We start from the raw sequence: 27,568 nt of genomic DNA, 5'->3' as shown, positions 1-27,568 counted from the left end.
CACACCTACAAACACAGGCAAGAACAGCTGGAGTAGGATCACCCTGAAGTTTCCTAAGAAGGTACTGCCATCTCCAGTGAACAGAGCTAAATCCTGTCCTGAAGCGCCTGAAAGCCAGGTTGGGCTGACTGCAGCCATCAGTATGCAATGTATATGCAAGCACACACGAGAGAGTGCAGTACTGAGGAAATCTTAGCAGAGGCCTTGGCTCCCCATTTGCACCTCATAACCCTCTAATAGTATCTCCTCCAGTCTTCCTTCCCTGAGCAGAGCTGATTTCCAGGAAACACGTTGCAGATTCTAGGAATGTGGATCTGAATTTAGATAGAAACAGACCCATCAGAGAAGTCTCTGATTCAAGTGACCCTGTCCTGGGAAACCAGGAGGGAGAATGACAACCCTGCACCTAACTCTTCCCATTTCTGGGTGTTCCTCACTTGAACAGCTCAGCCATCTGGGTCTCTCGTTGTACATGCCATTCTAAGGAACAGAAACTACACCTTATTCTCCATCTTCCACCAAGTGCAGGCTTCACTGGAGTTGTGTGTGTGTCTGTCTGTCTATCTGCCTGGGCTGGTGTAGAGGACCTGTGTTTGATTCATAGCACCCACACGCTGGCTCACAACTCGAGTTCCAGGGAACCTGACACCCTTTCTGACTTCTGCAGGTAACCAGTCATGTACATGGTTTGCAGAAACACGTCCTTAAAACACAAATACATACAAAACTTTTTTAAAAAGATTATGTGTGCCTATGTATACATAAGAATATTTTGTGGCCGGGCATGGTGGTGCACGCCTTTAATCCCAGCACTCCGGAGGCAGAGGCAGGCGGATTTCTGAGTTCAAGGCCAGCCTGATCTACAGAGTGAGTTCCAGGACAGCCAGGGCTATACAGAGAAACCCTGTCTCAAAAACAACAACAACAAAACAAAAAAGAAAAGAGTACTTTGTGCATGTAGGTGCCTAAGAAGTCAGGGGGGAGTCTGGAGTTCCAAGTAGCTGTGAGCTTCTGGTATGGACAATGAGAAAAGAATCCGGGTCTTCTGCACTATAAGAGGCAAGGTCTCTTGCTGAACCTGGAGCTTGCAGGTTCAGTTCCTCCTGATAGGCCTCTTACCTGGGATCCCCCTTTTCCCTCCTCAGTCCTGGGGTTACAGTCAGACCACAGTTTTTATGCAGGCTCTGGGGATCTGAACTCTGGTCATCTTGCTTGCAAAACAAGTGCTTTGCCTATTGAGTCATCTCCCTCTGTGGGATTTTGAAAAGATATGCTGTCTGAAGATGTGTGCACTGTGCACATATGGAGGTCTGGGCACGAGCTGAAGGAACTGGTTCTCCCATGTGGACCCCGAGAGAAAGCTCAGGATGTCAGGCTTGGTAGCCAACAGCTTTATCCGCTAGAACCATTTTTGTCAGTTCCCGTTGGAGCTTTTACCTTCAGTTCCCATAGCTATAAAAAGTAGATGAAAACACATTTCTTGCTTCAAAGGACTTTGATGGTGATCACAAGACACACCTCTCATATGTACCTGTAATAAACTTCACATCAGGACAGGAATGCAGGACCCCGTTTTTGAATCCTGAAACCCAGCTAGGTGGTGGTGGCACACAACCTTGATCCCAGCACTCAGGAGGCACAGAGAGGGGGAATCCCTGAGCTTGAGGCCAGTCTGATCTACATAACAAGTTCCAAGGCAGGAATCAATCTGGAGATAGGAACTGAAGCAGGAGTCTAAAGGGGGTGCTTAGCCTGATTTTTTGTACAGTCCAAGACCACTGCCTAGTGTGTTGGCCCCTTCCACATCAGTCAGTCAAGAAAACGTCCCAGATGTGCCTACAGACCACTATGACAGAGGCTTTTCTCAATTCCCTCTTCCCAGATGATCCTGCTTGTGTCAGGTTGACAGAACCCATGACACACCTGCTGCTAGCCTTTCCTGAACAGCATAGCACGTGCACTCTGGATGAGGTTGCTTCTGAGTCCAGCTTTACCATGCCCCTGCCAGGCAGCTCCTTGATTTTTGGGTGGATCTGCTTGTGAACTCAACCCAAGTCCAGCTGTCTGTCCATCGAGGTCTTTCTGCCGAGGCCCTGCCTCAGGAAAGCTCCAGCTGGAAAGGGTGCAGCACCTCCCCTTCCTCTCTCAGACCAAGGCCTGGGCTCTGCTCAGTGAAGTGTGAAAGAGACCCCTCCTCCCCTGAAGTCACAGGCATGGGGCCTTTAAATTATGGAATAGCTTTCTCTGTCCCTCTCAGGAAGACCCAACTGCCCCAACTAAATAATTCAGCACCTTGGGAAGACCCAATGGATCTTGACACAGCTGAAGTAGGTCAGACCATGACTTGGCCCCAGGAGGGAACTGTCAAACACCAAACACAGCTTTTTCTCCATGCTCGAAGGAGCTGCAGGCTGGGAGGGCCCTTGCTTGCATGGCAAGATCACATAGCAGTGAGGGGTACCACTAGAAAGAGCCAATTCCTTCCTTTCCTGGAATTAAGTGCAGGTATGTCCCCTCCTGAGTTTTCCTCTAGGTTCCAGGTAACCTGCCCACCTGCCACAAGCTACCCCAAAGCCTGTACTTGTCTGGGCCCTCTCCCAGCTCAGTTAGCACCTAGATGCACGTCACCCCTGACACATGAGCAGTTAACAGCCTACACCCAAGCCACACAGGAGAAGAGGTGCCAGTCATCAAGGTTCAACTGGAGCCAGCCACGGCCACTTTGCTCAGAGGAAACCAGTAGGAGGCAGGCTTTGGTCATTGGCCCTGCCCTGCAGGATCAGAGTGGACAAAGAAGCAAACTCTCCCTCTAGGGGAACTGGGAAGGATTTCAAGCCACTTCTAATATTAAACTAAAACACCACGTCACAGTAGAGTTAGGGCGGCCACAAGAATCCCGTCCATGCTAACCCCAGGTTCCCAGTGCAACCTAACCTTAAAGACCTTCTGCTTTCTTCCCAGGAATCAGTTGCAGTCCACAGCTAACAGCACTGGTTAGTTTAATGCATCAGGGGCAAGGTTTTGTGGATCCTCTGTCCCTACAGGCCAGTAGATGTACACCAAGGTCAGACTCTGGAGAGAGACCCTAGCACACCAACTTCACTTTTTCAGTACAAGGGGGCTTGAGAGACCACAGGGTTGGAAGGGTGAAGGTGAGCAGATAAAGGCACACTCAGGCTCCTGACTGGGTGCAGGGACTAAGGATCTCTGCCTTCAGAATTCCCGGAGCAAGGAGAAAAGTCATCATAGAGGATGGGATGATGGAGGGTGGGCACCTGAAGACCCTGGTGCAGTCACTCTCCACTTTGGGACAGGCTCCTCAGCTTATTACAGAAGGCAACAATAGCAGCTCTGAGGTGTCCCCACCCAGATTGCCACCAGGCCAGGACTGTTTCTGGCCTCCCTGTTGTCACCCTCAGCCCAGCAGCCTGCATCCCATGGATCGTAGAAGCAAAAATCAGAGCAGAGTCACTTCAGGTTTTTATTTTGCATTTCATTTATGATCCAGTTTCACATTCTCACAGGGTCACCAATTACAACAGCCACCTCCAGACATCATTGTCCGAAGTAGCCAGATATCCGAGCTGAGGTTTAAAGGTAAAGCACAGACATGCTCGTAAAATAAAACAAAATTGCACAATTTATCCTTCATCTCATTCTTCTTAAACCAAAGCCCGACACAAAGGCCAACTGCTAAAGAACGGAAACCCCTTTTCTTCTTCATGCTTCAAACTAAACATTAAACTTATCTGACAGGCTGAACAAGGTCTCTTTAATAATTAATGGTAAACACATGAAAAACCCTTTATGATCCATAAATATTTTGTTACACAGGGTACAAAAATACTTTTCACGTTTTGGTTGGTTTCGAAGTTCAGGAAGAATGAGGTGCAGTGGCAGGGTGGGGTGCACTGGGGAAGGCAAGCGCAAGGCAGGCTTCTCAGACCTGTCAGCCTGGAGAAGGAGACGATGCAGGGCTCTGATCTGAAGTGGAATTCAGAGGCTGTGGATCTGCTGTTGGATGAGAACAGAGTCTGTGTACGTGTGTGTATGTGCGTGCGCGTGTGCTCCCAAGTTAGGAGCTGGGACCCCCAAGGCAGAAATGACCACAGGCTCAGGGACCCCTGAAGCAGGGTGGGTGCAGGAGTGGAAAGAAGCAGTAGGCTGGACCAGCCTCCAGTGCCAAGACCTGTTGCTACGGCGACAGTTTGGGAACAAACCATACACACATTTGCACAAGTGTCACAATTCATAAACATGCAAAATTAAATGTCCCTTTTCCTAGATGGGGAGCTACAGATACAAGTCTGAGCAGGAGGACAGGCTGCGCTGGGTCCCAGTGAGGCCTGCAAACTGGACCTAGGTATCCAAGGCCTCAGATCCTTCTGAAGGCCTTGGAGAACTGAGGAAGAAAACAAGAGCCATCCACTGAGTCAGGCTTCAGATTCACAGTGTCTAGAGGGAAGCAGCAGTTCCGCACAGGCCTCGGGTGGCAGTGAGGGCAGAGCCCTGTTTTGGCCCCACACAACCCAGGACCAACTCCAGGGTGACAAGACCTGAAGGGAAGGGAAAGAGAGAGCGCCATCAGCAGAGTGGAATGGGAACTGGCTGTGGAGGCTGCAAAGGGGGAGGGGGTGCAGGGTAGTAAGTGTAGGACAGAAGGATGAAGCAGCCAGGTGCCTCCCTCCCCCTCAGCCTACAGCCCCAGCAAGCGCCCAGGAACAGGGAGAGGATCCATGCATGTGAGCAGCCAGCATCAAGGACACCGACCCCTAGAGCCAACACTTACTGAGGAGCTAACAGAACTGGCGGTACTTCCATCCTTGCTGGGTGGTGTCAGAGGAGGGGTACCAGCGCACCTGTGAGAGAAGCCAGTCAGTACATACCAGCTGCTTACCTCAGTCTCAGAAGAGCCAGGCAAATCTGCCCAGAGTCTTACAGCTGACCAGGCTGCTGCTCGGCAGAGCCTGGGCCAGCTACTCACCTCTAAGCGTCAGCTTCCTCCTCTTAAAAATGGTAAATTACCACCTGGACAGGGTTCCATGAGGAGGACATGTCCGGATTTGACCCCCCACTTTTTAAAATATACTTTGCGTGTATGTCCATCCATGTATGCATGCTTTGGCATACATGAAGTTATAGCACAACTTGTGGGAGTTGGTCCTCTCCTTCTATCACATGAACTTCATCAGGCTTGACAGACAAGTGTCTTTACCTGCTGAGCCATCTTGAAGGCCTTTGGGTTTTTTGGTTTGTTTTGAGATAGGGGCTCCTGAATTTCAGGGTGGCTTTGACTCGCCATATAACTAAGAATGACCTTGAGTTTCTGATCCTACTGCTTCTACCTTCTGAGTGCTGGGATTACAGAAGTGAGCAACCATGCATGTTTTATGCAGTGCTGGGGATTGAACCCAGGGCTTCACTCTGTAAACTCTGCCAACAGTGATGCCTAGTCTGAAAATTTATTAACAGGAGAATGAGCTTGACATAGTTCGTGCTGTTTCTTTGGATATGTTTCTCAATCTTAGCTAAAGAACAAACATGGCTGCAAAGATCAAGCAAGACAGCAGGGAAGACACTAAGATACTTTGCAAAGCCAGTGTGGTTGGTCTCCAAGGAGTGGGTCTCCACACACAGGTCCTGGCAATTCCTCAATGCAGCCACTTTTGACATTTCTATCTATTCCACACTCTTGTTATATGGCTTTTAAGTTCAGAGACTCAAAAGCCCTACAGAGCCCTCAAGCAGGAGACAGCTTTAGATTATCCTATAGGGCCAATAGCTTCCTATACTATGACAATCACAGAAGGCTCCAAAGCTGGATTCAGAAACCAGTCAATAAAACAGTATGTATCCCTCTCTGTGAGCTACATGTCTGGCAAGAACAGCTGAGCTGCAGCCAGGCTTCAAGGGAAGGAAACTGCTCCACCATGCACTACATGTCAACCCCAGCCTGACCCAAAATTGTCTGGGGGAAGGTGAGTCTGAGCATCCAGGAGGAGAGCCTGGAGTCCCCTTAGGAAAGAGTGGGGTGGTACTTAAAAGCCTCTATAGAGTATGAGTTAGAAGCTGGGCATTCAGACAACACACATGGAGCTGTAGCAGGCAGACCCAGTTGGCCCACTCGGCTGTACATGATTCCTGTTCTTGGGTAAGCAGAAAGGGCATGACCAATGCCAGACCCGTTGGGCTGAGGGAGATGATCTAGGAACCTGCTCCCATGTCCCTCCCAACTCTAGAGTAGAGTATATCATTTAGGCCATCACATCCTCCAAGGACAGGCAGACGGTGATGAGAATTAGGGGCTGATTATCCTAACACTTGTATACTTGGTCCATAGCAAGACAGGCTCTTCCTTCTCCTGGCTGACAGCTTAAGGGAAGAAGAAATTCCTTAGGCCCACTGCTGGACTAGGACACTCTCTTAGTTGGATGACTAGACACTAGAACTTACTCACACAAGCAAGGATATAAGAAGTAGTCTGGCCACCACACAAGCTCAGGGCTCCAGCCAGCTCAGAATCCCATGAGCCCTGCCCACCACCCTTTACCTAGCTGGAGCAGCCCCGTGACAATCAGTGCTTGGCTGGCTGGCAGCCCATGGGACCAGACAAAGGGTAACTGGATGAAAGCCTTCCATACAGGGGAGTGGAGGCCTCAGATGGCTGCTTGAAAGTCTCTTTCGTACTTGCTCCTCAGGTGTCCCAACTACAGCAGTTCCTCGGCCCTAGAGTATTGAGATGGTGGGTGGGGACATTTATGGGCCCAGGGCAGCTAGGCCACGGATGCCAAAGGAATGTGCTTGAATGGATGCACTCAGTGGGGTTGCTGTGAATACCCCACAGATGCCTGGCATATCCCTCTAAAAGCATCCCAGTCCCTTTCTGTGTTTCCTCTTCTTGCCCTCTGACCTCCACCCATACGTACATTCTGGCACTCATGCCCACATAAATAGCAAAGATGATGGTGATGGTGAAGAAGAGGATGATGATGATAAGTAAATGCTTTAAATGGTCACAGCATCAACAAACTTCACTCTTTGCCTGACAAGACTATTGTGTTTGCACCATGACTTTGTGATAGGTCCAGGAATTTGCAATAATGAAAACCCATTAGGCCAAGTACCCACAAATGTGTGGCAAGGGGACCTACCTCACTAGATCTTGTCAGCAGGAAGGAACTTTTAACATCTTCAACACCTGCCAGGAGTTGGCCCGTTTAAACAATGCTGTGCCAGACAGGCATGGATATAAAGCTTGTTACTGACATGGAAAACTAACTGTCCTAAGATCAAGTTCCAGCAAGACATGGTGTTTACACTCCTAATGCTTGAACTCAGGTGGTAGAGGTAAATGAGGAGTTCCAGGTTTGGCCTTGGGTGCATGAAACTTAGTCTCAAAAAGCCAAAACAAACAAACAATATTAATAACTTTGTATAGAAAATTTTATGAAGGACCCGCACCTATGGATTTACTTACATAGCCTCTCCCAAATACAATAATTCACTTATTTACTCTCATGTATGTGTGTGGGCACGTGTGCCAGTGTGCGAGTGGAATCCGTTCTCTCCTCCTTTCACCTTTCTGGGTGTTTCAGGGATCAAACTCTGGGCACCATGCTTGGCTACAAGCACCTTAACCCTCATGAGTCACCTTACCAGGACCTAAAAAAGAATTTTTAAAAAAGAGGGGCTGCGAGATGGCTCAGTGGTTAAGAGCACTGACTGCTCTTCCAAAGGTCCCGAGTTCAAATCCCAGCAACCACATGGTGGCTCACAACCATCCATAATGAAATCTGATGCTCTCTTCTGGAGTATCTGAGGACAGCTACAGTGTACTTACATATAATAAATAAATAAATAAATAAATAAATAAACAAATAAATAAGAGGCAGCCATCACTAGGCATGAAAGAACACATCTGGTATTCCAGCACTGAAGCTGAGGCAGGAGGACTTCCACAAGTTTAAGGCTTTTCATTTTTTAAAGAAAAGAGGAAGGTTTTCCCTAGAGTAGGGTAAGCCAAAGTTAAGAGAAACCCATTCTGTTTGGTATTCTCCCTAAATGCAAATCTGTCGGAGCTTAAAGGCCTCTGAGGTACCTGCCACATGTCACACACTGTGCATGAGTTTCACTCATGAGCTTCACCTAAAGTGTCAAGAGTCCCATTACATTACATGGGCAGGAAGACATGCAAGGAGTCTGTGTCCTTGTGGCCACACCCGCTTCCACGCCTCCCTGCTCATAGGGAAAGTTTTGCTGTTGAGACAGTTGCCGTGAAGCACAAGTTGACTTCAGATCTACGATGTAGTAGAGGCTGGGCTGAACTCCTGACCCTTCTGTTCCCACTTCCCTAAATGCTGAGGTTAGAGGCAGAGGCCACAATGCCTGCCGCAGGAGAAGCCTGCTATGTTAAAACACGAGTGCCATAGAGTTCACTTCAGGGCTCTCCTGCGGGCGTGCTCTGTGAAGCCACTGGGCTATGGGGCCTGGGGTGCAGCAGACAGGGGATGGATAGTGGTATTAGTTCTCAAACCTTTCATCCTCTACCTGCTATCATTTCTCAAGGCCACCTCCTTGCCTTCCGTATTTCTGTTGGTTCTCTGGGTTAGAACCTCTTACTTAGACTCAAGTGTTCACTTCGTTATTAGGTACTTTCAGCCTCCACTTCTGGTGCAGTACTGTCATGGAGCAAAGTGGGGAGGGGTCTTGAAAGGGAAAAACAAGGTATCACTACATGGATATGCCTCTTAACTACGTCTGGTCCTATGCCATCCTCTACTGAGGGTGTCCAGTAAGTTTGAAAAGCACGATCAGAACTAGAGACTGTTTCCTCCAAGATATACCAGTGTGCTTTAGGGTGGCCTCCTTCCTGTTCCCAGGAAGGCTAGAAGGCAGCACCTCAGGCAGACACAGACCTCAGGCATCCAGCCAGACTATAATAATCCACCTGCCTTAGCAATCATAAACTCCAGCACTTTGACAGCACTTTGTTCACACTGACAGCTGCATCAAAGCTGAGTGTGGTAGAACACAAGTTACCCTAGCATTCTAAGATGGGGCAGATTAGGAGATCAAGGTCATCCTAGGAGTCATGAGATCCTGTCTCAAAAAGCACAATGTCCAGCACTTGGGAGGCAAAGGCAAATCAATCTCTTAATTCAAGGTCAGCCTGGTCTACATGGAGTTCTAGAACAGGACGACACAGACAAAACTGTCTTTAACGAGGGGTGGAGGTGAGGATGGGGCTGGAGAGATGGCTCAGTGGTTAAGAGCACTGGCTGCTCTTCCAGAGGTCCTGAGTTCAATCTCCCGCAACCACATGGTGGCTCACAACCATCCATAATGGGATCTGATGCCCTCTTCAAGCATGTAGGTGTACATGCAGATAGAGCACTTATATACATAAAATTAAAAATCTTTTTTTAGAGCCAGGCGTGGTGGCGCACGCCTTTAATCCCAGCACTCAGGACACAGAGGCAGGCGGATTTCTGAGTTCGAGGCCAGCCTGGTCTACAGAGTGAGTTCCAGGACAGCCAGGGCTATACAGAGAAACCCTGTCTTGAAAAAAAAAATCTTTTTTTAAAAGGCGGGGGTGGGGTCTGGGGATGGGGCCCTTGAGATGTAGCTCAGTTGACAGTACTTGCTTAGTATCTATCCTGAGTACCAAGTAAACCAGGGTGATGCCTGCCTGTGATCTCAGTACTCTGTGGAGGTAGAGACAGGGGAATGAGAAGCTCAAGGCCATCCTGACTCTTGGCTACACACTGCAATTATAAATTATCCTGGAGAGGCTAGAGAGATGGCTCAGCGGTTAAGAGCACTGACTGCTGCTCTTCTGACGGTCCTGAGTTCAAATCCCAGCAACCACACGGTGGTTCATAACCATCCATCATGATGAGATCTGACACCCTCTTATGGGGTGTCTAAAGACAACTACAGTGTACTTACATATAATAAATAAATAAATCTTTAAAAAAAAAATAGCCTGGAATACAGAGAGATTTAGTTAAGCAACTTGTCAAAGGTCACAAAGAGGTTGTGTAATGGCGGCCAGGATCTGGACTACAGTTAGAAAGCAGTAGAACATGGGAAGAAGCCGGGAAGAGGACTTCAGGACAGGCGGCTACAGAGTTTAGCTCCCAGCTAGCAGAGCAGAGGGGCCTCTCTGGGTTCACTTGACAAACCCACTGTTGCTGGCTCCATACACCTGACCCAGACCAGCCTTCTTATTTTACAAAAGAGCACACATAGGCCCAAAGGTGAAGATCATGTAGCTAATTAGTAGCAGAGCTGGGATCACAGTGCCTTGCACTGTTCCTGCATTTAAATTTCAAGCTACCAGCTTGCTTAGCCTAGAGCACCCAGTCCTTGTCAGGGCCCATGCATGCTTACACACACACACACACTTACACACACACACACACACACACACACACACACACACACACACGGCTTCCCTGTCTCCAACTCCGATCCTGTGTTAATACTCAAACCTTCCCCTCTAGAAGGCATCAGCTACTTTTGATGAATTTTCCAGATGCCCAGGGTGCTCAGCTGGAGAAAGTACCACGTTTAACCACATTCTGGCCCACAATCAAAACCTACCCAACTTTCCTGCTGAGGTACACCTGCCACCATAGCAGCACCTGGCTTGAATTTCCCACATGGAGACTGGGACAAACTCTGGGTCCCAAAGCCACTCAAAACTTAGAAATGGATATGCACTTAGATCCTAGGTAAAGCACCCAGTACTGCTTTCTACTGCCCAGGTCAGGACCAAATAAATAGCCACCTCCAAGTGTTCCTTTCTTGACGGTCTAGGACACTCCCGGCTTCAAGGCTCACTTTTTGGTGACGTCTGAGCAGAGGTTTAGATAGATTCAATCCTGCCCTTGATATCCCTCCTGTGGCTGCTTGGCTGGGTCCCTTACACATAGCTACTCTTTTTCCTGCCTCCCCCCCCCCCACCCGTGCCCAGTCCCCAAATCTGTAATCCCAGCACCTGAAGCTGAGGTAGGAGAACTACCAACAAGGCCAGCCTGGCCTCCAGAGCAACACTGTCTCAGAAAAACAGAACTAAACTAAACAAAAAAGGAACACAAACACACAAAACAAGAACAAAAATAAGTCAGGTGTTGTATGCTTGTAACCTCAGCATTTGGGAGGTAAGGCAAGAGTATCAAGAGGTCAAGGCCAGCCTGGGCTACATACATAAGTTCCCCCACCCCCGTTTTATAAACCAAAATAAATGTACCAACAAAGCAAAATAATTAAACCAATAAAACCTACCAAAAAAAAAACAAGGCTGACAAGATGGTTTGGCCCACATGGTAGAGAACTGATTTCTAAAAGCTGTCTTATAATCTCTGCACATATGAGACACACATAAATGTAATCAAACGGGAGTCCTAAACTATCCAGGCAAAGTTCTAGCCTTTATTGTGTTACTATCCAACTCTAAACAATCCAAAGGCACAGTTTATTATTCTAGTTCTCCACAGCAATAACTGAGGCACGGAAACCTTTAAAAGCCTGATCAAGTTCATAAAGATAGGAAGGCCAAGCAGACCCCGCCTGCATGTCCCTGGTTTCTGCTCTGAACATTCAGATCCCTAGGGACACCAGTTCCAAATAATCTGGGCAGATAACAGTTGTGGGGGTTTGGGGGTTTTCTTGGGCACCATGTCACACATTTTAGCTCAGGCTGTCTTAAAAAATCCCAGCAATGGGACTGGAGAGATGGCTCAGTAGTTAAGAGCACCAACTGCTCTTCCAGACATCCTCAGTTCAATTTCCAGAAACTACATGGTGGCTCACAACCACCTGTAATGGGAAACTGACACCCTCTTCTGGTGAGTCTGAAGAAAGCAACAGTGTACTCACATACATGAAATAAATAAAATAAGTCTTAAAAAAGGGGGGGGGGCTGGAGAGATGGCTCAGCAGTTAAGAGCACAGACTGCTCTTTTGAAGGTCCTGAGTTCAAATCCCAGCAACCACATGGTGGCTCAAAACCATCCGTAATGAGATCTGACACCCTCTTCTGGAATGTCTGAAGACAGCTATGATGTACTTACATATAATAAATAAATCTTTTTTTTTAAATCCCAGCAATCCTCTTGCCTCAATTTCCTAAATACTAAGATTACAGACACAAGCTACCAATCCTGAGAAAAGACAACAATTCTGTTGCTGCAGCCCCAGAGGCAGGAGCAGCCAGCCTATGCCAAGTAAGCACACTCAACTTGTCTGTCTTGAGCTTTCTATTCTTCCACTCAAAATGGCTTACCTGAGCATGTAGGGTGGCGGCGGCAGCAGCAGCAGCAGTGGCAGCTGGGTAGGTGAACGTGGTATGTGAAATGGCTGGGGTCAGCTCTGTGGTGTAGAGAGGGTAAGGGGCCCAGGCCTCTGGGGATGCAGGAATCAGAGCAGTCCCCATCAGGTCATCTATAACAGGAGACAACAGCCTCCATAGTCAGAACACTGGTCTCCCCTCCCAGCACCCCTTTCCAAACAGAAAAGGACCCAGCACTATAAATGAACCTTAGTTACCCTTCCTCAAGACCAGGGAAAGAAGCCCCGTGAACTTGCTTGGCTTGATGAATACCCTATTTCGTGAAGATCTCAAGCAGGCTATAGATAGCCTATATTAAACAAGAGAAATCACAGAAAGGCTTCAAGGAAATCTCGCAGGCCTGATAGCTTTGGAGCCCAGTCTTCTTGAGTCTAGAGAAGGCTGCAGAGGAAGAAGTGGGCTGCTAAGTTTCAGGGTAAGTGGCTATGGGTGAAAGAAAGTCCCAGAAAAGGAGATATGACCCATCTCAGGATCTGAATATGTGCAGGTTAACAAGAGCCTGCTGGTCTAGGCTGAGCCAGAGGGCAGGAGAAGGAAGGTCAGAGCCCCACTCACAAGGGTCCCGGGCGATCAAGTGTGCTCCTAGAGCAGGGTGGACACTGGTGGGATTTGGTGTCGCTATTAGTTTGCTCTTGGCCATCTTGGTGTTGGCTTTGGCAAACTCTAGCCTCAGGGTCTGCGGGTTCTCCGGATCAAAGCGAATACCCTAGATGGGAAGAAAAGAGAGACGCATGCAAGGACCCATACTATCAACTCTCACCTGTAGAGAGGGCCCCAGAAGGTTGTGAGCTCGGCTGTAAGACTTTTCCACAAAGGGCTACAGTGGAGGGAAAGCTGCTAAGATGTGGAGTGATGAGACTTTCATACACCAGGCAGCCAGAGACTCCGCCCAGGGATGGGTGGGAAATAAAAACCCACATGTTTATTAGTGGGCAGTAAGGGGAGACCTGCAATGGACAGAACGGGGTCAATCACCCCGTCAGAGAAAGGCAGGCAGGCCCTCTGTCTACTCACATTCAATGCGTTTTTGGCTGCTTCCGCTCCTGCCCGGCTGTCAAAGATCACAAAACCAACAGGCTAGTAGGAAGAAAAAGAGAGGACGGCCTTGCATCTCTCCCTGCCTTGCATCTGCACCCCAGGTCCAGCACTTGTCTAGCATGTCTAAGACCTTGGGCTTGACACCCTCCCCCGAAATACCACAAACATAAGAACATAATAACAGTAAAAACAACAACAGCAGCAGGAAGAGGAGAGGAAGAGGAGGAGGAGGAAGAGGAGGAGGAGGAACCATTGTAAATACATGCAGATAAGGTTGAAAGCTTCTGACTTCACACTCCTGGTTTCCTCCAGGAGGCCAGAGCCCAGCTATCATCTCATCTCTACAGACTTTAGCCACTGGGGCCAGGCAGTCTGTTTCCAGAATGCCAGAGCCAGACAGAAAGGAGAGAGGCTGACAAGGCCCAGCTGGCTAGAAAAGGAGAGAGCTGTGGAGGCTGTCCTTCTGTCAGGGCAGAAGCAAGACAGCAAGGAGTGGGTCTCCACCTTCAGATGCCTTCAAGCAGTAGGACAAACGTTTCAGTTCCATGCCAGCAGTTAACCTGAGCTGAGAGGAAAAACCTAGAAGAGAAATTACCTGTCTTGAGGTGAGCTTGATCAGGGACCCTTCATAGCCCTGTGGAGAGAGGTGGCCATTTCAGGGGGTCAGAAGCTGTTGCTGTGCTAACCCAGCACTGTCTCCCCCATCAGCCTCATCTTTCCTCAGTGATCCCCTGAAGCATTCTGTAATCCTCCAAAGGCAACCCTCACATTGAGGCTGAGTTCCTGAGGCCTTAAGTGTTCTGAATCACATGGTACAGCAGTGCCCAGGGCATTCCCAGGGCTCTACTAACTTGCCATTTGAGAGCAAGTCCCTTATCCAGTTTCCTCAGAAAAAAAAAAAAAAAAAAAAAAAGGCTACATCAAATCTCAAGAATTCTTCACATGGCAAAGTCTGTTAAGATTCTTTACCATCTCTACTTTACAGATGAGTAAACAGAGGTTCGGCAGGACCAAAAAACTGGCATAAGAGGAGAGTCAGCAGAACCATCAGACAGAGCCAGATCTGTGACCCCAGTTTCTGAAACACCTTTCTACAGTTCAATCCACACTAGAGATGAACTCTTGCTGCTCAGCCCTGATCCTGGGCTCTGGGGGCTCCTCGATCCTGACTCACCTTGAATGGACGGAAGAGCAGGTAGAGTTCTCTAGGTTTAATATCCACAGGGAGGCCACTGACAAACAGTGTGCGGACCTAGAGACAGAGACCACAGTGGTCAGGGTTGTTCATTTATGAGGTAGGGTTTACAGAGGAAACTGAGTGTATTCCAGGCCTCCTGTACACACACAGTTTCATAGCTTCGAGTCTATCAAAGCTTCCTTTAGGCTTCACACAACACCTGAGCACATCTCCAGACAACAGACGCAAGGTGGAGGAGCCCGTGTGTAAATGTACCATCCTTTTCCAGACCCAGCAAAGACCACCTCTGCACCTGAGTGAGAGCACCCAACTCCGTAAATGAGCACATAAAAATGTGATGGTTTTGCGCTTGCTACACAGTCATAAGTATCAGAGTTTGAATTTGAGTACCCACATATTAAGCTGGACATCCCAGGAACACTTGTAACCACAGCTCTGAGAAAGACGAAGACAAGAGGATGCCGGAGCTGGCTGGCTTCCAGCCTAGGTCCACAAAGTTAGTGGAGCGACAGAGGAAGGCACTAACTAACACCCTCTTCTGGCCACTACTCACCTCGTGGACACAGACTCATCTATGTGCGAGCATACATGTGCGCGTACACACGCACGTGCACCCACACACGCACGTGCACCCACACCCACAAATAAATCTTTAAAAAAAAAAAAAAAAGCTCTATTTTGCCAGAAGATAACTCATAAGCCCTTGGTGGTAAAGCTCTGGTCGGGAGAGGCAAAGACACACAAGTAGTGCTCTGCAGACAGGGGGTGGGTGGAAGGGGAGTGGGGGCACGGGCTGCTGTATTCTCTACACTCCACTCCACAGTAGCTGGGAATGAGTTATAATTTTATCTGTAAACCTAGATAGCACTTAGCAAATGCTATTAAAAAGTTACTAAGCTTAGCTGGGCGTGGAGGCATATACCTTTAATCTCAGCACTAGGGGTGCAGAGGTAGGTGATCTAAGTCTAAGGACAGCCTGGGATACGCAGAGAAAACCTGTCTCAAAGAAACAAAAACCAAACCAATTTCACGTCACTCATATGTAATTCCAATGCCAGAAAGGTAGATAGAGGCAGTAGGATCAGGAGTTCATGGTCATCCTTGGCTACAGTGACCTTGAGCCAATCTCAGCTACAAATTTACTGGATATAGAGACTGGTAACAAGCTGGAAATAAAACAGTTATTGAAATGGAATAAAGGCCAGCCACTGTGTCCATCTGGCTTTCTTTGTTGGTTTGTTTTTGAGAAGGTCTCTGTAGCCCTGACTGTCCTGAAACTTGCTATGTAGACTAGGCTAATTTCAAACTCACACAGCACCACCTGGCTTTCACCTGGATTTTAAAAAATATATTGTGTGCAGGGAGGTGGTGGCGCATGCCTTTAGTCCCAGCACTTGGGAGGCAGAGGCAGTAGGATTTCTGAGTTTGTGGCAAGCCTGGTCTACAGAGTTGAGTTCCAGGACAGCCAGGGCTGTACAGAGAAACCCTATCTGGAAAACAAACAAACAAACAAACAAAAGTGTGGGTGTTTTGCATGCATACATGAATATGCACCACATGCAGGTCTAGTGCCCTTGGAGGCCAAAATTAGGTTTTGCCTCCTCTGGAACTAGAAATACAGAAGTTTTTGAGCCACCATGTGGTACTGAGAATTGAACTCAGGTCCTCTGGAAGAGCAGTCAGTGCTGTTCATTTCTCCAACCCCCAATCTGGCTTTTTACGTGGATCTTAACTTCAGTCCTCGAATATGCAGGGCAAGTGTTTTGCCTACTGCCTTTACAGCCCCATATGTAGAGTTTTGAGAAGTAAAATCTTCCAGGTTCCCACAAGATGGTTTGGTGCTGTAATGAGTGCCCTCCTTGTGGTCACCAATTGGTAATGAAGTCAGATCTAAACACCAGGCTTTATCTTATGACTCCTGGCCTCTGGAACCACAGGTAGAGCACTCGAGAGAATCAGTAGAACTGTTTACCTTACCTAACTTCTATGAGTCTCTTTTACAGAGTCCCAGTTGTCCTGGAACTCTCTATGTAGAACTCAGACATCCGCCTGATGCTCAAATTTAAGGCATCTGCCACCATGCCCAGCCTCTCCCCACCTCTTGTTTTCTAATCTTTTTGAGACAACAACTTGTTAAACAGCTCAGGCAAGTCTTAAACTTTCAATCCTTTCACCTGTCTCCCAGGCATTGGGACAGGTATGTCACAGGGGCCTCTGCTATGCAAATAGTGCTGGGACCTGGTATTAAGATAGACACAGCACTTGGGGGCTGTGGTGGGAAAAGAAGGTTCTCTAGTTTATTACAGGTTTGGTTTGGTTTTTTCCAAGATTGGGCTTCTCTCTGTGAAGCTCTCGCTGTCCTGGAACTTGGACCAAGTTGGCCTTGAACTCACAGAGATTAAAGGTGTGAGTCACCATTTCCTGTCTAAGCTTTTAAACTTATTTTATGTTTGATCTCTGGAATCCACAGAGATCTAATAGCCATAAGTTATCCACTGATGCCCCTACCCCCTACCCCCCAACGCATCTGTGGCAAATTGGTAAAAACACAGAGGCACTTGTTATTTTGTAGATGACTTGGGCATGGTTCCCAGCACCCACCTGAGAGCTTACAACCTTCTGTAACCCAGAGGACCTCTTTTGGCTTTTGAGGACACCATACTCATAAATACAAACACACAGACATATATATAAAATACATCTAAAAATTATTTAAAACAAACATGATAGCCAAGTGGTGGTGGTGCATGCCTTTAAACTCAGCATTCTGAAGGCAGAGGTAGAAGGGTCTCTGAGTTCAAGGCCAGTCTGGTCCTAAAGAGAACTCCAGGACAGCCAGGGCTACATAGAGAAATCCTGTCTTGAAAAACTGGGGGGAAAAGTATACAAGTAAGTCCCCAAGCACGAGTGACTCACCCAAGGTCACAGAAAGGACCACTGACTCAAAATCCAAGTCTCTCTGCTACACAGCCTGGCTTTGGAGCACTAGGAAAGATAGGACCTCAGTGCAGACAGGGTCTGCCCTAGCAGATGGGACTTTTGAGTGCAAGCTGCCTACCGAAGGGACCACAGTAATCATCTTGTCTTTTCCCTTAGAGCAGCCCCACAGAAACATCCACCTCAGCCCTCTCCAGAGCATGCCTATCTCAACTCAGGCTAATTTTAATCCCTCCCTCAAACGGCCTTTTGGCCAGACCTCCCTAGAGGCCCCTTAAATAGCAAGTTCTCAGCACAAAGTTTCCTGCTTGGTGTGGGAGTGAGGCATGAGTTCTTTCCTCCTCTCCAGGCTTCTCTGCCTGCTCCCTCTGGTGTCCACCATCTGCGTTCTAAACCTCCTCAAAGGCTACAGCATAGCATGGTCCCCTGCATGCCCTGATACCCTGACAGAAACAAAGCAGGTCTGGATTAGGTGACTGGTCCCATCTACAAGACACAGACCCTTGAACAAAGCCAAGTGTAGGGGGCTAAGTCACCTGAACACTCCACCCTAGCCAATTACATCCTTTCATCTCCCTAGTTAAGAAATAGGCAGTAGGCAGGCAGTGATGGTGCATGCCTTTAATCCCAGCACTTGGGAGGCAGCGGAAGGAGGGTTTCTGAGTTCAAGGCCAGTGTGGTCTACATAGAAGGCTAATACCCCTTTCTTTTTTTATTTTCCTGAGACAGGTCTCAATATGTATTTATCCTGAGACTGACCCTGAATTCAAATGTAGCCCAACGTGGTCCCAAGCTCATAGCAGTACGCCAGTATCACCTCCCCTAGAATTGGGACCATACGTATGCACCACCACAATCAGCTCTGTAAGCAACTTGGCTCACCACGGGACAGAGTTGAGTGAGACCCAGGCACTCAAGATTGTGGTGTGCCTACAGCAACCTCCTTGGGCAGTTACGCTATACAGCCCGTAGCTGGGTTTCCTCCCTTCTCAAGCTTTTATTCTAGATGACAGAAAAAAAAATAGAAACTAGCAAACTAACGGTAGAAGGAGGTATGAGCTCAACAGAATGGCTAGCAGCACACAGAGAAGAGGGGTGTCTGGAACCCACCAATGGACTGCTTCCACCATCAGACTCCACACAACCCCATGCACTCCAGGTCCTCATCTCATAGCAGCTGCTTGCGCTGTTCCTTCCCACCCTGCCCCATTCTCACTCATTAGCTACAGAGCATCCATCCTTTAGGCTGGGTTTTCTCAGTCCTCGTTCCCTCCCCTGAAGTCCTGCCGTGGCCTTGGCACCCTGGCCTTGTATTGCTCCCACCAGTGTGAGCTGTTCTGGCATGCCAACTACACAAAGGCTTAGAGAGACGACAACAAGCCTCAAAACTTGTCCACCCTTCCAAGCATCTATCTACTCAGGCACTGTCAAGCAAGATCTCCCCCTTCATATTCAGTTCCCCTAAAGAAACTTACCCAGAGGTATGTGACCCAGCAAGGCAATATGACACTATAAATAGCCAAGAGAACAGGCTAGCTGGATCAGAGTTTGAACCCATCTTTAGGCTTTGGCCCAGGGAGCTACTTCATCTCTCTGAATGTTTCAATTTATACAACAATCTATACAACACAAACACCAAGACCAAGAGAGCGCTCCTTACTCTAGCACACACATAAGGGTCAACAAAGAACATGAAATAATTCTTTGCAAACTCTCACCTGTCAGCTACCAAGGGCCATAGACCCTGGAACTCCCAAAGCTGCTCTTCTCTTACACAAGCCTTACTCTCTATCTTTGCTCTACAGACCCTGGGAGCGCAGCAGGAGAAGTCCAGCTTCCACTTGGCTAAGTCCACATCACAGGCTGTGGTTTGATGTCCAACTTCTTGAGACTCTCTAGGCCTTTACTGTCACTCGGAGAGAAGGGCCCAGGCACTCCTAGGCTCTTTCTGTCCCTCCACTACTAGCTTCACACTCAGTATCCACGGGCACAGGGCCAGGGCAGTTCCCATCTACACAGTGGAAATTTCTCCTCCTGGTAAGCATTTTTTTTAAAAAAGATGTATTTATTATATGTATATGAATACACTGTAGCTGTCTTCACACACACACCAGAAGAGGGCATCAGATCTCATTACAGATGGTTGTGAGCCACCATGTGGTTCCTGGGAATTGAACTCAGGACCTCTGGAAGAGCAGTCGGAGCTCTTAACCACTGAGCCATCTCTCCAGCCCCTGGTAAGCATATTTAATGTGAGATTTTTTTTTTTTGAAACAGAATTTGTGTCACTCTAGATGTCCTGAAACTAGCTCTGTGGACTAAACTGGCCTTGAACTCAGAGATCTGCCTGCCTCTGTCTCCAGAGTGCTGTGATTAAATGTATGTGTCACCATGCCTATAAAGGGAGATTCCTGACCACACTACACTGTCTCATGCCATAGGATAAGTGTCTTCTTCATGTTGTATGTATAGCTTTTCTGGCCAGAAGTCAAGTTGTTGTTTTGTTTTTGTGACAGGATATCATACATCTAAATTCTGGATCTTCTTGCCTTGAGTTCCAAAGTATTGTATTACAGGTGTGTGCCCCCAAGTCTGGTCACGGTTCACTTTCTGAAGAAAAAATAGGAAGGGCTCTAGTGAGTCCATTCACATCTAAGGGTCAGTGAAAAATCTTCCTTCAAATAACAGTTGTTCAAAGAGACAAAACGGGCTGGAGAGATGGCTCAGTGGTTAAAAGCACTCACTGACTGTTCTTCCAGAGGTCCCTAGTTCAATTCACAACACCCACATGGTGGCTCACTACTGTCTACAGCTGTAGTTTCAAGGGATTCTGTACCTTCTTCTGGTCTGCAAATGCAAATGTACATTCAGACAAAACACCCATATGCATAAACACATCTTTTAAAAAGAACAAGCCAGGTGGTGGTGGCGCATACCTTTAATTCCAACACTTGGGAGGCAGAAGCAGGCGGATTTCTGAGTTCTAGGCCAGCCTGATCTACAGAGTGAGTTCCAGGACAGCCAGGGCTAAACCGAGAAACCCTGTCTCGGAAAAAAAAAAAACAAAAAACAAAAAAAAAAAAACAAAACAAAAAAACAAAAAAAGAAGAAGAAGAAAGAAAAGGAAAAACCAAAAAATTAATTAATTAAAAATTTTTAAAAAGGGGCTGGTGAGATGGTTCAATGGGTAAGAGCACTAACTGCTCTTCCAAAGGTCCTGAGTTCAATTCCCAGCAACCACATGGTGGCTCACCACCACTCATAATGAGATCTGATGCCCTCTTCTTGTGCATCTGAAGACAGCTGTAGTGTACTTATTTATAATAATAAATAAATCTAAAAAAATATAAAAGACTAAACAAGCTTTCAGAAGCAAAGCACTAGTGGCGCTTCTAGGTAAGGCATGGTCAGGCAGATGCTGGAGGCAGCTTAAAGGTCATGGCTTAAACAGCAACTGCTCAAACTTCTCCTCTTAGGAGATCACAGAGAGTCCTAGAATGGGAGGTGGGGAGGTCCTCTTCATTAGAGAACCTGTACTCAGGATAGGGACCCAGTAGCTCACTAAGTCTGTGTCTCCAGTAAAAGTGAGACAGCTAACATTGTTCAGGATTGGGAGAAATATCCCAGCCTTATTTTTCTTTTTGTTTTCTGAGATGGGGTCTCATGGACTTCAAATTTGGCTCCACCTCCCCAAGTGGCTGAAGATGACCTTGAATTCCTGATGTTGCATTCTGTCTAAACAGTTACCTGGCAACAGCCAAATAGGCCTGACCCACTATAAAAGTGGCTGCTTGCTCTCTTGCTCCCCCTCTCCCTCCACCCCCCCCCCACTTGCTCATGGCCAGCCTCTATTCTACCTCTCTACTCTCTCTGCCTTTCTCTGTCTCTACTACCCTCTTAACTCCCCTCCCCATGCCCTGAATAAACTCTATTCTATACTACACCGTTGCGTGGCTGGTCCCTCAGGGGATAGGGATGCCTTGGCTGGCGGGCCTATGCCACTCTCTCCCATACCTCACCACACCCCCATAGAACATATTCTTATACCTCTTTATCTTTTTATTAACACATCACCTGACAGCCTGCTTCCACCTCCCAACTGTACCACTATGTTCAGTTTCTACTCTACACAACTTTTTACACCCATAAAGACCTCCTTCATACCAAGCATTAAACGCCTGCTGCTCAAAGAGGATGGACTCCATAAATGCCAGATTTTATTATCGATGGAAAGGGTAAACATTGCTTTCAACAACAATGTGACACCCATGGTCATTAAACCCTCTTACTCTTTAACTCTGAAGGACAACCACTGCCTTCTTCAGCCATAGAGGAGCCAAGACAGGACCTGGGAGTCAAGGGATCTCTATGTAGAGATTGTTTCCCTAGAAATATTGCTAAAGAACACCAGGGCTGCCCTGGACCTCAGAAACTCCACCAGCCCACTTGAGGCAGTAGTCTGCCCCGCCATAAATCCTTGCCAACAGGATAGGACTCAGGGAGAAGGTATGCACAGGGAAACTGACTTTAGGCAATAAAAATATCCTACAAAGCAGAGAGAATCAAGAAAGAAGGGGCCAGTGCACCACCACACTGTGAATCTCAGTACTTGAGGAAGAGTATTTGTACAACAATGAGACGCTGCCTCAAGAATCCAAAACGACAAGGGGGTCTAGAAGACGGCTCCGTGGCTAAAAGTGCCAGTGCACATGCTTAGCGACCTAAATTCAACCTCCAGAACCCAGAGCTGTATATCACAGGAAAACGGCCCTAAAGCTTGTGGGATAGCTGGCCTGTAGATGTAGTGACAAAGAAACAATAGAAATCAAATCTTCCCTCGACAAAGGAAAGGCAAGTGGCTCCCAGCCGGTTGTCTCACACGTTGAGACTCCCCCACCCCGCACAAATAAGTAAAAACTGAAAGACAGTTTTTGAAAAGGGAAAAAGAAAAAAACCGCACAAATAAGTAAAAACTGAAAGACAGTTTTTGAAAAGGGAAAAAGAAAAAAAAAAAGAAAAGAAAATGAATTCTGTAAATCTTTTTTGGTTTTTGTTTAGTGTGTTCTATTTGCAGTCCTAGAGATTAACCCAGGGCTTTGTCCAAGCTAGCCATGGGCTCCCCTACTGAGCTATCTCCAGAAGTCTTTTAGCATCTCTTAAAGTTAGAATTCAAACTGGAAAGGGACCGCAGCCTAACCATCCATTCCATCAAGGTTCAAGTAACTCTCACTCAAGTCCCGCCTACTCACGGCTGGAGCTAGGGCTACCGGAGTCATCTGGATGGAAAACACTACTTAGGAGGGGGAGGGGAGAGGAGGGAAATCCAAACTGGGAAAAACAAGACTCCTGTAAGCCCTTCCCACATCCTTCCCCCACTCAGTAGTTCTCAGTAGTAGCCTAAATAAAGAATTTTTGAGCTGGAAGATCTGTATTTTTAGATGAGAAAACCAGGACCCAGGGGTCCAGTGAGCTGCTAGCAGCCACTGCACAAGTAAAAAAGTAGCTTTAAGGTCCCCAAGTGCTTGGTTCATAAGTCGATGTCAATTTCCAGACCTTGATCTTACCATGCCAGTCTGTTTAGAGCCCAGTATGAAGCAGCCTTAGGCACCCTGGGACAAGTTGCTTTCAGCTCTGACCAAAGGAGAAAGAAACAGGACCTTGAGGAACACTAGAGTGGGTAAGGGGGATGCTGTGGTTAGTCCTAAATAGCATCGGTTTTAAATAGGTGAAAGGAGCCAGCAAGCCATGGTGGCACACACCTGTAATATCAACACTCCATACACCATACTCCAGAGTGGAGGCTGAGGCAAGAGAATAGTCATGAGAATTCGAGACTAGACTGGAGTTCTGGAAGACAGTCCAAAGCTGGGCCTGGTAGAACCTTTGATCCCAGCAGTGGGGAGGCAGAGTTACAGGGCAACCTGGTCTACATAGGAGGTTCTAAGCCAGACGGACCCACAAAGTCACACTCTGTCTCATATACAAACAAACAGATGAGGTGGGAGGTAAAACGGAAAACTGCCATCTCTGTCCTCTATGTAAGTAGCACTGTCCTCACTGTTTCTGGATAGGTGTTAGTCAACTGATGGAACACATTTGCACATCCCCTGGGTCCACACATAACGTTTTCCTGACACAAAAATGCTCAACATTCTATAAAGATGCTATAATCCTGGGACGTGAAGTGATCACCACAAGGGAGACTCCACTGAAGCAAGAAACTGGATTCAGGCTTCACCTCCTGATCAGAAGGCAACTGCCAACAAGACTTAGAGAAATGCAAGAAATGGACTTAAACAGTTATCGGGAGACCTAGGCTGAAGTCTCAGGCCCTATCACCAACTGGAACAGGTGGCTGCAGGCCTTCCCTCCTGTCTCAGCTGTAATAAGGAACAGCTCCCTCACACCTGAACATCCTAAACACCCAAACTTTTCCTTTCCTTCTTCCTTTCTAGATGGTCTGTCACCATTTGTTCTAGGAAGGCGCTGAACCTAGCTGCCTAAATAATTCTCTCCTCTCAACCTCTCAAAACAACTAGAATGACAGATATGCACTACTGAACTCATGTTACCAGACTTTCTTTGTACATGCACTGCAAGAAGAACAGTAAGTGTAGCCATAAAGGAAAAAAAAAAAAAAAAAAAAAAAAAGACTTGCCTGGACTCCTTTTATAAAGGGGGAAGTGAAGGTAATTAAGACTCAGAGTAAGGGCCAGGTGTGGTGGCACACACCATTAATCCCAGTACCCTGGCCAGCCTGACTTACGGAGTGAGTTCCAGGACAGCTGGGGTTACACAGAGATTCTGTCTCAAAACACAAACTACTCAGGGTAAGATTGTAAGCAATGTTCTTTATCCCTCTCCTGAGCCTTTGCTTTCACAAGAAAGCAACAGGTAACATATAAAGGGACAAACCTGTAAATGGGTGGTGTGCCTTTAGGCCACCTTGGGCCCAGGGTTATGAGGGGGGTGGGTCACTGCTGAACCAGTGTGAGGTTGCCAGATAGAAACCTCAGGGCAGCCAGTCTGATCTCGGTGGCCATTTTTCCTTTGGTGTGCTCAAGGGTGAAGTAGGATTCTGCTTGAGTCCTAGGCTTGGGCTTGGCACAGCAAGTTAACTCTCACTCCTCCCAGGGAAAGAAGCTCTGCATAGGGCTACTTGACGCGGGGTGGATGGAATGTTAGCAGCATGGCCTGCAGACCCAGGACTTATAAGGCACTAATCAAGGGCACAGGGAAAGAGCAAGCAGCACCGTGGTAAGCAGTGGCTATGAACCTAGAGACACGGGCTCCCTGGAGTCCAGTGCTCTGAGGACAGGCTTCCCCTGCTTTCTATGCAGCTTTGGAGTGGCTCAGTGGCTCCTTAACACACCAACCATGTGATTTCTTAGGCAGTTCTTGATCACATGACACCTTATTCCAAAGCTCGCTTTGGATCACTTCAAAGATCAAAATCACTATCACTAAATCAGACTGGGTAGAAAGTTCCAGACCTCAGTGTCTGTCCCATTGTTGTGACTGCCCAGCAAACTCCAGCCCCCAATTACATGTCATCAGAGGTTGGCTGTGAGATTGTATTCCGAACCACACTTTATAGTTACACTCATTCAAATGAATCAATCACTGGCTCTATCCGCTCGACATTCCTTTTGGTGTAGCAGGTGAAACTGATATGGTCTCCCGTTTTTTACAGACAAGCCAGTTCTGGGACTAGATAACCTGTAGACAAGAGCTGAGGGTATAAAGTTCAAGCTGCTTGGAGAGTTTGGGGCTCTTCCCCTCCAGGCTGTAAAATATACCCTAAAGGATTAACTATTCATAGCAATGGTAAGAGCAGAGACCGGGGACCATCACCAGCTAGGGTGATAGCAAGTTTTCTAAGGTGAGAAACAGAGCTGGTTATATAAAAAGTACTGAGTAAGGCTTCAGGCTTCATCCTCTAAGCTGTTCCTAGCCTCAGGAGAAGGCTTCATGTTTTATGAACACAATCAGTCAAAGCCTGTCATGTGCACTGACCTATGCCTCATTTAGAAAATTAAAGCTGACAAGAAGTGCCATGCAGTTCTAGAGTTGGTGCTACAGCAGGATGCAGGAGACAGATGTGATGGCCCTGTGGCTCCAGGCAAAAATCAGAAGCCACACCCAGAGGCAAGGTTTCCAGGGCATTCCCAACATTAAGAAGTCTTACAGCTGGGCTTGGTGGGCTTTGATCCCAGCACTTGGGAGGCAGAGGCAGGCGGATTTCTGAGTTCTGAGTTCGACGCCAGCCTGGTCTACAAAGTGAGTTCCAGGACAGCCAGGGCTACACACAGAAGCCCTGTCTCGAAGAAGAAGAAAAAAAAAAAAGTCTTACAAGTCCACCTACCCCCACCCCCATTCTCCTTGCTGCTGTGTAATGGGCTATCATGATCTATCACTTGCCTTCATTCATGCCTGGTGTCTTAGTCACTGTTCTATTTCTGTGAAGAGACATGACCAAGGGAACTCTTACAAAAGAAAACATTTCATGGGGAGCTTGCTTACAGTTTCAGAGGTCTAGTCCACCATGGCAGAAGCACGGCAGCATGCATGGCACTAGAGCAGTAGCTGAGCGCTACATCCTGATCCACAGGTTACAAAAGACAAACACTGGGCTGCAAAGAGCTTTTGAAAACCTCAAAGCCCACCCCCAGTGACACACCCTCCAGTAAGGCCTTGTATCTCCAAATCCTTTTAATCCAATCAAAGAGTTCTACTCCCTGGTGAACAAGCATTCATAAGGCAAGGGGTAGACACAGTCAGATCATAGAGACCTGACACGGAGCTCAATAGGGCTACTATATATGACTAACAGAATAGAAACAGACAGGTCATGCTATCACACAGCAATGTAACTCAGGTCTGGATAGCCCTGAACCAATGACTGACTCTCCCTCCTCTCCATCTGTCCAGGACCCAGTGGGATAAATGGCTTAAAACAAAGAAGACAACACCCTGAGCCACTGCTGTGACTCTAATACGGAATTAGCAATGCCAATCCAGAAGGTGGGAGGGTGGACCGTTAGGTCCAAACACTGAATGGGATTTAACAGCTGACTCTATGGCGCAAACCAACAAGGATGCCTGCATAAGAGAGAAAGAAGAGATAAAGAGTTCCAAGAAAATGTCTCTAGAATAGCAGTAGTCACTTGAGGGCAAGACTATTCATTTCTTTAATTAAGATGCTCACAGTGGTCTGTGGCAATGGTGTATGAAAACAATTGGCCCCTTCATAGATGACTAAGGGTTTTGACTCCTGTAGAAAACTTAAAATATAACTGAGTCATTTTCGTAATTCCCAGACAATGGCAATTCTAAACGTGTATGATAAAATAAAGCTTTTGGCTGGAGGTGATTACTCATCATCTACTGCCAGGTCTGAGGTTGCCACCAGCCTAAAACAGATGGCCTGACTCAACCACTAGGTTCCTCTACTCTGGAGACCAAACTCAACCAAATTTTTTGGTTGCAGCCGGTCACGGTTAGACTTTAATCCCAGCACTCAGGCATTGGCAGGCAGATCTCTGTGAGTTTGAGGCTGACCTGGTCTAAACTGGTCTACTTAGCAAGTTCAAGTATTATTAAGTCAAGGACCCTGCCTCAAAACAAAATCATATTCCTTTTCTTTGGCTGCAAGTGTAGAACCTGGGACGTAGAATATTTGGATAGCAAGCACAAAGCAGGTTTGACTACCAGTACCAGGAACACCAGCAACTGATGACAGACATTTTTTCCTCTCCAAACTACCACATTACACCAACCCTAATGTAAAACAGAGAGGTGCATGAAGTATGTGGTTAAGCACCGACTCTCGCCCTGTGAAAGCAAGCCTCTGGCCTCTGGTTTAATGTAAGGACTCTGCAGTGCTCCTATCAGAGGAGGATAAGACGGAGGGATACTCCACAGGATGCCCAAGACATACACTACAGTCAGGTTTACTTATTACTTACTATTAACGATCTAGCCTCTTCGTCTTAGCAGAGAAGACAGATACATCCACAACCATCCCTAGAGAGTGGAGG

The 27,568-nt window shown here is 47.4% G+C and overlaps 1 protein-coding gene across 5 annotated transcripts in view; it reads right to left on the bottom strand.

Annotated features, from left to right (window-relative positions):
• Nucleotides 1–3,457: 3,457 nt before the first annotated feature.
• Nucleotides 3,458–27,568, bottom strand: part of Rbpms2 (RNA binding protein with multiple splicing 2) — a 31,181-nt gene continuing 7,070 nt past the window's right edge. For 3 of the 5 annotated variants that reach the window (XM_006511456.4, XM_006511455.2, XM_006511457.2), the window contains exons 3-9: nt 14,568–14,645; nt 13,989–14,027; nt 13,370–13,432; nt 12,911–13,061; nt 12,290–12,447; nt 4,790–4,859; nt 3,458–4,556 (exon numbers count right to left, since the gene is read on the bottom strand). In XM_006511456.4, coding sequence (XP_006511519.1) covers nt 4,797–4,859; nt 12,290–12,447; nt 12,911–13,061; nt 13,370–13,432; nt 13,989–14,027; nt 14,568–14,645 — 552 coding nt within the window. In that variant the 3' untranslated portion in view covers nt 3,458–4,556; nt 4,790–4,796. The remainder of the gene's footprint in view (nt 4,557–4,789; nt 4,860–12,289; nt 12,448–12,910; nt 13,062–13,369; nt 13,433–13,988; nt 14,028–14,567; nt 14,646–27,568) is intronic. The other 2 variants (XM_006511458.4, NM_028030.3) reach the window with 2 other exon arrangements.

Source organism: Mus musculus, chromosome 9 (assembly GCF_000001635.26).
Source record: "Mus musculus strain C57BL/6J chromosome 9, GRCm38.p6 C57BL/6J".
NCBI lineage: Eukaryota > Metazoa > Chordata > Mammalia > Rodentia > Muridae > Mus > Mus musculus.
This window is presented reverse-complemented; position numbering and strand designations above follow the sequence as displayed.